This window comes from Cygnus olor, chromosome 17 (genome assembly GCF_009769625.2).
Source record: "Cygnus olor isolate bCygOlo1 chromosome 17, bCygOlo1.pri.v2, whole genome shotgun sequence".
Classification (NCBI taxonomy): domain Eukaryota; kingdom Metazoa; phylum Chordata; class Aves; order Anseriformes; family Anatidae; genus Cygnus; species Cygnus olor.
Window position 1 is genome coordinate 11,106,325 of NC_049185.1, and position 13,215 is coordinate 11,119,539.

A 13,215-nucleotide genomic window follows, 5' to 3' on the forward strand; every position below is an offset into this window, starting at 1 on the left:
ATAAAATTCACTCAGCACTTGTCAGAATAGCCTTACAAAACAAAGCCATTTAATTCCCTATGACAATTAATTTCAAGATGGTAATAATTGCAGAAGATACTATCTCTGCTACAGAGACGTAGAACACTCACTATGGGCACGGGAAATATAATAATACAAATTTCTTTTTTTTTTTTTCTCTCCACAATATTTAATTTGCTTTGAGTTTAAAAGCCTTACAGCGTGAGGTTTTAGGGAAGCTCATGGCTTCAGTCCTGCTTCCATTAATCAATGTTAAAACACACTTTGAAATCTGCGATCCAAGATTTTCAGATTATAGTTTTATTAGGAGAAAAAATAACCTTGGTAGTCCCTGGTATTGCCAGGGTGAAGATCTACTCTCTCTTGAATTTGCTTTTAAATATTTTTCCCTTGTAATAATGGACTTTGTAAATTACAAAATCACATTCTTGTGGTTCATTTTGCATGTAAAGTAAAACAGAGACCCACTGCATAATTTTAAAGGCAACTGGAAGGCCAAAGGTCAGAACGATTTCAAGTAAGAAATATGCATTAAGTGCAATGGATAAACACACATGGGACTTTCTGCACATAAATACATTTTAACCAACCTTTAAAAAAATATGTAAATCATCTGGGTTTGCTAGAAATTACTGATCCTATCCTGATATTTTTGACACCCCAGGTTCAAGCATTCTGAGGTTTTATAACTGACCCCAGAGAGAGGGAAGAAAAGAGGCTGCTAAGTTTGACATTTTCTTAGCTTCGTTTAAGGTGAAGGTAAGCTTCTTTCTAAGGCTGGGTCTGTTTCCATCTTGGCTTGGCAGTGCTCCTTTGATTGGCACGTGAATGTAAGCTATATTGCCATTAGCAAAAGTGATTTCTGTAGGAAAAATAAAAATCTCTAAAGGATTTTTTATTTTTAAACACTCCCTTTCCAATAGCAGGATCCAACAGTGTTCTGTGCCGGAACATAGACACTCAAATTTATATTACTTCAGACATCTTTTAACTTGTACTGAATTAAAATGAATGTGCAGGAGAAATCTTTTCCCCAAAGAAGGGCACAGGAGTTGTCACGAATGAAAGTCATGGTAGAATCTGAATATAGGAACGGGGCATAATTTCAGCAGACCCACAGAGAGAAGCTACAAAACACACGATTTCTGAACTTCAAACTTTGCTTATTTGAGTAGAGGGTCAGGCAGGCACCGCTCAGCCTGGACAACCACTGCAGAACACTGCAGCATCTCCCTGCATGTGGATCTCCCTCGAGTTTGTGCCACGGCCTCAGCTTGCTCGAGGGTTTTCACAGGGAGGGTTTTCACCCTCCTTGGGCGTGGGACAACATCCACAGCACAATCAAGACATCCAGGTCCCATCTCTGTAATGCGGGGCAGACCAAAACATGTGTTTACACAGGGTTATTTTGTCAATCATTTTTGGAAAACCTTCCCGCAAAAATATTTTACATTTTCAGTTGAACTGTGAAGCTGGAAACACATACAGCCCTTACTGGGGAAAGAGGTATCAGAACACAACAGCAATGGGCTCTCCATAAGTAAAAGCACAAGGCCATGCCATCTCCTCTTCAAATGGGGATTTGATGGCATCCTCCCCAGCTGCAGTTACCCTCCTATGGCTCACTGGCCACACAGCAGCCCAAAGCTAGAAGCACATTAAAAAACTACCCTCACCCTGCACTCCTGCTTTTCCTAAACAATAAGCAAAGTGTTGTACTCAGCAATTCCCTTTCAGCCTGAGTTATAGAAATAGGCATCTCTGAGGACCATTTTTCCTGGGTGCTCTTGTCAGCACGTTTGCTAGCAGCAACTGGAGACATTATTATTCAGCCTCCCCATTTAAAAGAAACCTTACTAGAGGATATACAGCCATCTGTGGTTCTAAGTGATTCACAACATTAGTCAACCATTAGTCAACCAAGAACTTTCATTTTTGGGCGAGGAACACAAGATTTCTGAAGACATAGATTAAATGCTTGTAGCATACACGGAGATGTTTCAGGCTGATGGGGCTGAGCGAACAGTGAAATATTGATTGCTGCATTTGAGAAACACTTTAGAATAATGACAGATCGGGAATTACAATCCCATTACTATACAAGAAAGGATCTGTGGCACGTATATCTAAAACACCAGTGATGCCAGTCCCAGACCAAACCATCATTTTCCTAGATAAGACAAGCACACTGGAGATTTGTCTATTATTAAACTTATTGTTCCACGAGCCTTCAGCCTCAGCTGGAACCTTCTTAAAAAAAAAAAAAGTTAAAATACATCTCTTCAATGTCTCGTTCTTTACTTTGACTAAGTTCCTGGTTGCCTAGAAACTCTCTAAAAGACTTGGAGTCTTCTTTTTTTTATTTGCCCACAACCGTTAGATAACAGATTAATGCAACCACATTTATTTGTGACAGAAACCTGGACGACAGGCTCAGAACTGGTGAAGCGTTTGTTTCTTCTACCCCAGGAGTCAGGCTCTGCTGGCTACCTTGTTACTCGCAACTTTCTATAACTACGGAAATTACAGATCGTGTCTGTTTAGATCAGAGGAGGTAACTGAGACTTGTATTCCCACTGGATACACAGGATTTATCTGTGCTATCAATTCCTATAATTAGCAGGGCATACACTTCACAAGGTTATTATATTAAAATGAATCAAGGCATCTAGTTTAGATCCCACTTTAAATGCTCTGACATATCTGGCAGATGCCTAAAACACATCTTCTGATGCATTACACATCAACCAATTCACGACTCACATCGACTTCAATGCCATAAAAATTGTTTAAAAAAAAATCACCTGCAGAGTTATATTTAATAAGTGTAATATCAAAAGTCTGATTCTGATATCCACTAACATAACAAACTAGTGGAACCAAAAAGACCTTCCAATGTGGTTTTGTTCCATGTTCTCCCTTTGATCTGCTGTTCTGCTCAAAACAATGAAAATGGATAACCTTTCTACTTTGGGGGACTATAGTTCCACATGTTAATCTGTACACCAGATGTTGGAAGAATCAATTATCAGAGACATTTATCGTCAAAAAGAAAACAAAATAAGCCTCACAGGAGCAAAGCAGCTGACATTTTCATCTGACAGTGCATCACTGAGCATTAAACTGAGCAGCCGGGCGCAGATCCTCAAAGGTTTTTAGGGATGTGTTGTATCGTGCAGCAGGGCAGGGCAGGGCAACAGCGCTCACACCAGACGCCTGCATGCTGCCTCCAAAGCAGCCACCTCAGGACAGTGTTTGTTCTCTTTCATTTTCCTTCAGGTAACATTTCTTAGCAGCTTTTTCCTCTTACAAACTTACAGTAAAAAAAATTAAGACAAAACTGTATCTTTCTCCTGCTCTCCTCCAGAGAAAACTCCAAGAGTCAAATATTCCAGCTTCTAAGTAAGCCTCAAATTAAGGGAGTAATCCTTCCCATCCATGCATTTTACCTGAATTAAATCGGCTTAAATAGTTATGCACAGCTTTAGGTGATAAACAGCATTTACAGTCTTCAAAGCCACTCATCTGTGCTGTCATTAGTTCTTGATGGTATAAATCCTACCTCTTTTCTAACCGAAACAGTTTTTAGAGATATTAAGCAGTATTATCGGGAGATTTTTTCCTAAGTGTTTTAAAAGTACCTTTGGGGTTACAAAAAGTGAGTCACAAATCATTCAGAAACAGGTAAAACTGAGTAAGTGTGACTTAATTTCCATGTAATTTCCATTCTTATCAAGCTCGGCGTATTCAGGTCTGATAATTAATGCCTGTAACGTGTTCTGAAAATATAAAGTGCTACATAAATACTGAATAATAACAGTGTAGTTAGGAAAAAATAATTTGATAATTTGCATGAGTTTTAGGAATTAACATTTATTTATTTTCCCTATCTATAAAGGCTATCCAATCCCTTTACTAGCACAAAATGCTCTAGCAGTTACAGGACAATGGAGAATCATGTATTTTATGTGAGACAGTTCACAGAAAATGAGTTTAGAATGATCTGTGAAGTTGCATTTATAGAGGAATGCAGACAGATTGTTTTCATTCATTTCCATATCCACATTTCCTCCTAGCAAGAACCTAACCACACAGCTTCTGGGACTAACATAACACTCTGCATGATTCAGAGGTTGCTACAGTTTGGAAGCTAAGAGTTTTCTCAGTCTCTTGTCCAAAATCTTAGAATTTCACTGACCACTGCTAAAGCAGTCTGAAAAAGTAGGAGAAACAATCATGTACTCCTTACATATTTATATCTGGGTATCTTATGACATCTTGTCTCAATACACGTATTTATACTTCTACAGCAATGCAAGAGCAGAATTATGCATATGTGCAATTAAGAAATCCTATCAAAATTATTTTCTTGCTCAGAAGGGGGGGAATTTTCCAATCTAGCTTTCTTTATAGAAACAAAACCATCCAGGAAAAAAAGACAGGCTATTAGTGTAAGCACTTCAAGGACACAAGCGATCAGTTACTTTATACAACAAACACTAGGTAGGATAGGTATGTAAGGCTCAGAATCCTCTCTGATCACCCCAGCGTAAGTCAATGAACACTGAATCCTAGACAAAATAAACAATCTGTTTCTAAAATGGTGTAAAATGCACACAGCAATACCATCTGGGATCAGATTGTAAGTAAGGCTGGAAACAGTGCCAGTGATACAGTAAGTGCTTTGCACTCTGAATTGATTTTGAATCAGTGCTCCAGTCACCTGCTAGCGAGGTAATAAGTCCATGTTTGGACACAGAAAAACTCTTTTGTTTGTTTTGGAGGGGCCATTTACCTCATATGTCTTTTCACATCTCCAAACAATCCTCATAAACCAAACGTTTTTTCCCCATAAGGCTTTTGGCTGAATGCAGGCAGATTAGGTTGCTTCCTCCTCTCCCGCACCCATCTCAGCAGCTGGGAGCGATGGAAATGACGGAACAGCTTAACTGGAGCGTTCCCACTACGTTCCTCTATAATAAGGGCTACAGGATTGAAGCCTCTCAGCAGGCATCTGATTTACAGGCAGAGACGTAAGAACGGACTCCACAAAGAAAGCCAGTCCTTCCTGCAGCAGTCGGCTGTCATCCAAACCACCTCCTGAGACAGGTGGAGGTTGCATGCACTTGTGATCACCCATCTTGATATTTTCTCTTTTCTCTGCGTGTTGCCACATCCCCACTGTGTCCTCTCTGCGCGCCCCTACTACTGCACGCAGCGTCTACGTTGCCCACCCAGAAGGGCCAGAGATGACTTTCAGAAAGCAAATCCTGAACACTGGGCCTATGCTGATTCCATCTGGATGTAGTTCCCTTGGAAATCCCAACTGTCTGGCCCTGTGCAATTGTTTAAACTGAATGTTTCAATTAGAAGGAGTTCAAGGATTTGGGAAGAACTGCCCAATGATGCAGAAAGAGGACTCTTTCAGTACGAAATTTTGTTTCATTTTCTCTCATTAGTGCAAACGTTTTATTTATTTATGTATTTTGAATGCATTGAATTTGGCAATAAGTAACATTGAGATTTATTCCAAATGAAAATGGATAGTTTGGGGCAATTCCCAACAGTCCAAGATTACATTTTAGTCCTCCTCTTCCAAAAAAAAAAGATGAAAAAAATTTCCCCTAGCATTTTTACGGTTACCATATAGAATGAAGCATAGAACAGTTGGCTTTGCTACACTAAGTTTTTCTACTTTTCTCACAAGTTAACAAGTTTCCAGTTACTTCCTAATGTCCTTACGAAGCCTTAAAAAGCTCCTTTCTGGACCTAGCATACAGACATTGCCATTTGTCATACTGCTCTCCCCCTGAATTAAGTCAGGTACCTCCTCGCAAAGCAGACACGGAGCACAGCTGAGGGGTGCAAGCCCAGACAGCATTTCACCTGTAGACTCTCCCTGGCCCTGCTTCCTTCTGTGCATCTCAAAACAGTGCTTATTAATGCACTTCTGATTTGATACCAAAGGATTAGCCAGAAATAAACTGCAATATCAATTCATTATAGCAAGACTGTCTGCTAATAAGGAGCTATTTTTTGCTACACAATGTGCAAAAATCAGCTGTATCTTCACTCAAACCCCAAAGCAAAAAAAAGAAAAAAAAGGCAACAAAAAATGCCTCTCAAGCTTGCTACCAAATGTAAATGTTAAGAACATCAGACTTGATGTTAAGAGCTTCATAAACCCACTAAAGCAAGAAATCAGCTTTTCATCATGCTATTATTCAACTGTTACCATGCAGTCTACCACATCTTTATCTACGAAAAAAAAAGCAAGCTGCTAATGAGGAAAATATCCCCAGTGCTGTCTCGAGTCACCACAATGCAGTGACAGAAGAAGTCATCTGGGGGCTCTTCCTGTTTTATACTGTTGTTTAAGAAAGCAGCATGGAAAACGAAGATGAACTCATGATCAACTGCAGCAACAGAACACAGATACTCTAGACTATATGGATGGGATCTCTTCATATGAAAAGACCCAAAGCAGCCTACATAGATGCATACATTAAAATTCATCTTATGATCACAGAATCATAGAATATCTCAAGGTGGAACGGACCCACAAGGATCATTGAGTCCAACTCCTGAGTCCACACAGGATCACCCAAAAATCAGACCCTATGTCTGAGAGCACTGTCCAAATGCTTCTTGAGCTCCGGCAGGCTCAGGGCTGTCACCACGTCCCTGGGGAGCCTGTCCCAGTGCCCGAGCACCATCTGGGTGCAGAACCTTTCCCTAACACCCAGCCTGACCCACCCCTGACAGCTCCATGCCTTTCCCCTGGGTCCTATCTTAAATCTCTTAAGAAAGTTCATTGATGTACTGCAGGATTTCACAGCTCATTCCTCCTCCAGTAAGCATGTAAACTATGACTAAATCCATCTCAGTCCCCTTAGTGGAAGGAAATCTCTTTCTCTCCAGCTTTATGACACTGAACTGCATTTCTTCATGCAACATGAATGTTGTTCCCCTTAATAACTATGAGGTTTTGGTAATCTCAGCAGAACATTCACTCCTGCAAATCAAGGAACAAATGTTGTGCTCAAACCTTAAATTCTCTAAGGAACTACACATTTTCACCCATGTGAACAAGTAACTTATGCTCCATGCAAGTAATTTATGCTCAGTACATCAGCAAAGGCATGGAAATTCGCTGGTTTCTGGGCCCTTCTGTGGTACTCCTCTGCAAGACCAAGGCCCAGAAGATGACAAAACTCTCTTCTAGATACCACGTGCACTCAGAGGGAGGCTGCCTTGCTAACGAGTCAGGCAAATCTTGAAGAGAAATGAATGTTAAAATGTATTTAGTTTGCTCAGGAACTCTGGGCTTCAGGAACACGCGTCTCTGAACAGCACAGCAACATGCACAGAGCAATTATTTTTCGCTCCTGACTGGGCAACGCAGTGCCAGAACCTGCACCAGTTAGTGACGATTAAATGAAGCAGCACTGCAAACTGGCAAGTACAAGGGGAAGAAATGCAAATACAAGCTGTTGTTCTTCCCACTGTTGTCACCAGTTCTTCTGTCAACCTAGGATCAAGCAAGTCAACAATGTTCACACGCAGTGACAAAATAATAGCCTACATGAGACCTCCATTTAAGGAGTAAGGTCATAAAATCATACAAGAAGCTTTTTGCTTTACTCCACAGTTAGTTTATAATGACAAAGTGTCTGACATTAGATTAGCTCCAGTTCAGGTCCAGCCTCAGATTTCATCCAAGGACATTTAGAGACAGCTTAAGCAGCCAAGAGCTGCCACAACTGCAAAGAGATGAAGTGAAACCCTGGCAAAACCCTGGCAGACAGAAGCAAAGGTCTGATCCAACATTCACACAATGAGCTTTTGGGTTGGACTTACTTTTTATTTTTTTTTTACACCCACAGTGCTCTGCATGGCACAAAATCCATGCTATCCATTTGGACACAGCTCTGCTATATGGAAGTCAGTTCACGCACCACATTGTTTTTATTATATCCGATTCATCATCGCTACTTGATAATATTCCATCCATACAATCAGAGTTTCGTTTCATCTCCTCTAGCCATGCTGACTGCTTACGTGCTTCAAAAAAAGCACTAGAAGAAAATTCTCTATTGACTTTCCTGCATATAATTTCTCCTCTATCATTGGGCTGCCAATAAGTGCAGCCTTTGGCAGTAGGAACTGGAAATAAGACTTATTTAGGGCCTTGTTTACATTTAGAAGTATCTTTCCTTGCTTTTGCCCTACTATGGGAAGCTAGTGGCCATGCAGAGGAAAATGCCAGTATTTCTTGGTTAATTAGTGTAATAGAACCAACGCAGACAGACTGAGAAGTAAGGACAAATCTTCATGAGGAAGTAAACAAATTGCCAGGGTGTTTCTCAGGGAACTGGTGTGAGAGCCAGGCTCTCACTTTTTCAATTTTTTTCACTTTGTTTAAATAAATAAAAAAAGGAGAAAGAGACTGGAGAAAAACTATTATCCCTTTAAAGGTGCCTAGATCCATATTACATAAATATCACTGTTACTCTAATTTTACACCAGAATATTCCCACTGAAATCACTGCAGTTGTGTCAGCTCAAAGCTCCAGTACTTACCAAAAGGTCCATCAGGCCCAAATGTGCATAGGCCAAGAAAAGCTGCATTTGAGATTAGAAGTAGATATTTGCTTTTTTTTTAATAAACCATCAGCTGTGAGTCTTCTGCACTTGTACACCTTAAACCCTGCCTGGAAAATAAGTCACGCACCTAAGTCTTCAGAAAATATTTTGTCCTTTCTCTATGTCTCCAAGTGGACCTTTTATTAAATTGACACTTTGCAGCTCACTGGTTTGTGTGTCTCTTTGGGGAACAGCAAAGCAGAAAACAGCCTAGTTGTTTGGTTTAGCAATGAAGTTTCCCCACACATGCATGATAATTTATTTCATTGAAAATGTCCCATCTAATTGCACCATTTACCCTCAGAGCACATGCATGGCGGTCACATTAATACACCAGAAGACAATGGTTCCAGAGGAGCTATTACCATGTACCAGGCCAATAATCCACAAACGGTAAAGGATTTACACAAAAGACTCAAATGGTTTCCTAGGAGCCATTATGGCATATCAGGTAAATAAAATATTATTGAAATGTATTTTTTGCATTTAAATCATTTGCAGCAGGTGCATAGGAAGTAGCACATAATAAAATGGTTCACATTCCCTTGAATACTAACGAGAATCAACGGAAACATTTAGCAAAAAGAAGCAGCAGCAGGTTCTTACCATCGCAAGAGGAACAATTCCAGCAAACATTGTTCGGCTGACAAAGATCTCAGAGACCACCAGTTCACTCAGGGAGTCATCTCGAGGGTATTCCACCTGCCAGGTAATTTGCTGGGCCCCTGCCAGGCTGCTAGCATTGTCAATCTCAAAGTCCATCTGCAGGATCTCATAGGGGAGATGTTTGCTCTGGAAAAAAAAGAATGCCCATAAAAGAAACATCAGTAGGATGTTAATAACAAAATATATTTTGACTTCTCTTTCCTATTCAGCAGAAGGTTTACCATTGAATTCAACACTCAGACTTCAAGACACTGACAGAAACCTAAATCAAACCACACACTGGGCAATGTACATAAAAGATAAGGTGACAGTACATCTTGTACATCTTTAAGTTTCCTGACATGGAGGCATCTCTCCCATTAAACTCAAGCGTTCATTCTCTCTAATCATGATGAACCTACAGAATAAAACCCAAACCCTGGGAACTGCATGGCACAGATGTTGCTAAATTATTCAATATAACATTATTATAATGTTGTTGCTACAAATACTGATGCTCCAAAACAACAGAATACTTGACCACTCCTCATGCTGTATCAGAAATGAGCTTTTCTGGGGAAAAACAAGTCTTTCAAACGCAAACTTGTTTTTATCCCACTGAAAAAATGGATTTGCGGAAATTATACATGATGATAAATGTGGGGTTGAATGTCCTTATTTTCGATTCATGAAAGTATTCTTTGCATCAGTGATGCAGACTTGTAATTGTATGGTGATCATTATGTATTTCTCATCTGGGAATAGAAGTTTAAAGGTAAAGAAATTGATGTAAATGCACAGCATTCAGAGCTCTATTTAAAAATCAATTCTCCTTTTGTTAACAACAACACTTAGCTCTCTCCTCTGGTCCAACACATTGTAAATATTAATAATTAATCCTCAGGTTAGACAGACAGATATTCTTATCTTTGAGATACAGGTAAGAAAACAGACACCAAGGCTTAACCATCAGCAATCAACACATCCACAGCAGGGTCCTATTTATAAAATAGACATTTGTTCATCCGGTGCTTTACTTCCACAAAAATTAAGGTATTTTACAAAGCAACATACAAATTCCTGCCCCGATCCCACAGCCAGACGCCTGCAGTGCAGAGATCTGATGCAGCTTGCAAAGCCCAGAGGCAGGCTGGAAAGGCAGCTAACCTGACTGCTGACCCAACCATTTAATCATATTACATCGAAGAAAAAACCAATTTGATCAGTATTTCTGAAGTTTCAGGGTACAAGTTCATAAAATAGGATAAAATTTGAACTTGCAGCATGCTAGCCACTCTGTAACATCTTGAATGTGCTCTTACTAGGAACAAGAGAGAGCCGAGGGACGTGTCCTCCGCCTGCAGGCACTGAGCACCACCCGCTCGCTCTCCGTACTTTCACCCTCTGTCCTCTCCCTTGGGACATTTATTTTTGTGTCCTCAAACAGCGACTCCAAGAGTTGTGCTCAAAGAAAGTTTTAGTCTGCTGCTACAAAGCACAGACACTTAAACATTCTTTTCCTCTTCCCAATTGCACAGAGGCAGAAACTGTTTTTGCCATATGTTTTTGAAGGCACATTGTAAAGAAAAAAAATCTGAACAAGAATTATTGATTTTCATGTTTTCTTCCTGACAACAAACAACACAAACATATGCTCCAATGCCTGGAGGATAAATACTTTCCATGCTAACAGAAGATAACATCCACCTTCAGGCAAAACCAGAAGCTGTAAAGGCATCTTTTGGGTGGCCAACCAGACAACCAGCAAAAGCCCTTTAAGAGGAATATCACTACAGAGGACTAGAGATGTAATTAAGCCTTTTTCTGTTAAAAAGCGTAACCACTGTGGGCATCACGATTGAGCACTCAACTTCACAGTCTTCCACTTATCACTTCTGGCAGTTTGTTTTATCTAAATTACATAAAATGAATTTGCTCACAATGCAGAAATGAAATTTTGAGATGTGCTTTACGCTAACTATGGATGTGGATATTAGGCCTGTCAAGGTATGTTTGGATCTGCAGTTTAGGTTCAATCTGTTCAACCCAATAGTTGCCACTCACAAACACGCACAAATAATTTCAAATTCTGAACCAAACCACTGATGGAGGGTTTTGCTTTGAATTCATCATTTAAACAGTGTGTCAGATAAGTCTGCACTGATAAATTAATTCCATGTGTCCCAGTGACTGGCTCTTCTTTCAGCTCAGTCCATCATGCTTTCAAATATGCCTTTCCTGTTGTCCTTTTATACATCTCGAAAGTATCAGTAATAGTGGTTTTATACTTTTAAGAAAGTCCAGGACTCAGATCTCCCTAAGAAAAGTGTGTGTGTCTTGCCTATATAAGCAAACAGAAGTAATTGCTTGCGAGCAGCACGACTCATGCCTACAAACATGCAAAGACCTTCACTGCATCCTTAGCACAGCAAGGAACCTTCACTCTATTGCTATACAAGAGAAAAGTTTCATTTAAAGACAGACATGGTTATGCACTCCTGGACTGGAAGTGAGCCGCTAAGCATCTAGAAAAGAGCAGCAACTCAGACACAGAAACCTTCCTGGGGTCTAAACCTAATGGTAACGTACAAATGAAAGCAAAGGTGACTGCCCGGGACAGGTGGTGCTCCTGGATCCAAGGAGAATTCTCGTCTCTGGAAGAACAACGGGGCTTGCCAAATGCTCTCTGCTTTGTCTCAGAAGCAAGCCACGTAGCATGCGATACTAACACATATTAAATAAGGATCCACCTTTCATTGGAGTTGTGCTGAAGCGCTGCATTTACTGTATCTAAGTAGCGTTCCCTTACAGAGTTTCTCCACTGAATGAACAGTTTTTAGCAAACAAGTACTCGACTTTCTGGAATCCTTTATTCACCAGCAGGTTTCCAGTTACCTTCAAAACAGCAGGTCAGTGGATTTTCTCAAAACTATGGTCTCCTTTTTTCCCTCTTCAGGACAAAGCTTGGGCTTTCAAGCAATGCCAAGTGTTACAGTATCTGGGTCACAGAGAACCCCATGGACTAATCCACTCTCTTTGTCAGAGTCTCTTCACTGAATACAGCTTGTAACGACCCCATGATGAAACGTGAAAAATGAATGTCTTTCTGGTTCAGACTAGAGCCTTTCAACTGGGTACTGTATCTCCTGCAGAGGCTTCTTTCCTAGCAGGGCAGATTGGTACCAGATTGTAATTCTTGCAATTTATTAACCATCCCTGTGAGAGACCACTGCCTTTTCCACTGAAATTGATGGAGGTTGCCAAAGTAAAAACAGAGATGAATTAAATCATAATCGAGACCTTAAGGGTTAGCGTTTACTTATGTGAGCTCCATTAGCTGGTAACTCCACATCACAATACCTGTATCTAAATTTCTCTCCTTGATATGCAGCGTTGCACTGCAGACCTTTTTAAAAGGAGTTACTCCACCCTGCCATGGCAAATCTTCAGCTTTTCCTCGCTCTGATTTGTAGCTTCTGACCAACGTTGGTCTTTGTGGTCACTGTCATCTGTAAGTGCTTGGTGAAGACAAAATGCTACAAGTGGGAAAATCCACTCGCAGAGAAGATGATGACTGTAACTCATGCTGTTATCAGCCATTAAATCCCACTAAACCAAACTTTATCCTATAAAGATTTTTCAGCTTTTTCTTGAGACTTACTCCATTTTTCTCTTAAATAAGTTTGCACTATTGGAAGAGCCTGATGGAATCTAAGGACTATAATTCACTTCTCCTTTTCACATCTTTCTTCTCTTTTTAGTTAAATATTTCTATTGTCCAGTGAAGTCTTGCCCGGGTTTAGAAGGATTTTGCCAAGCCCTAGCTAGAGTTTAGAGGAGCAATAAAAAATAAAAAGTCAAAATTACTTTTATAAAAAAAGATTATTTCCTGCAAGCACAAGG

The 13,215-nt window shown here is 40.1% G+C and overlaps 1 protein-coding gene across 11 annotated transcripts in view; it reads right to left on the reverse strand.

Annotated features, from left to right (window-relative positions):
- LOC121079623 (transmembrane protein 132B-like) overlaps positions 1-13,215 on the reverse strand; it is a 252,359-nt gene that overhangs the window by 64,510 nt on the left and 174,634 nt on the right. For all 11 annotated transcript variants that reach the window (XM_040577156.1, XM_040577160.1, XM_040577158.1 and 8 more), the window contains one exon: positions 9,274-9,459. In XM_040577156.1, the coding sequence (XP_040433090.1) occupies positions 9,274-9,429 (156 nt within the window). In that variant the 5' untranslated portion in view covers positions 9,430-9,459. The remainder of the gene's footprint in view (positions 1-9,273; positions 9,460-13,215) is intronic.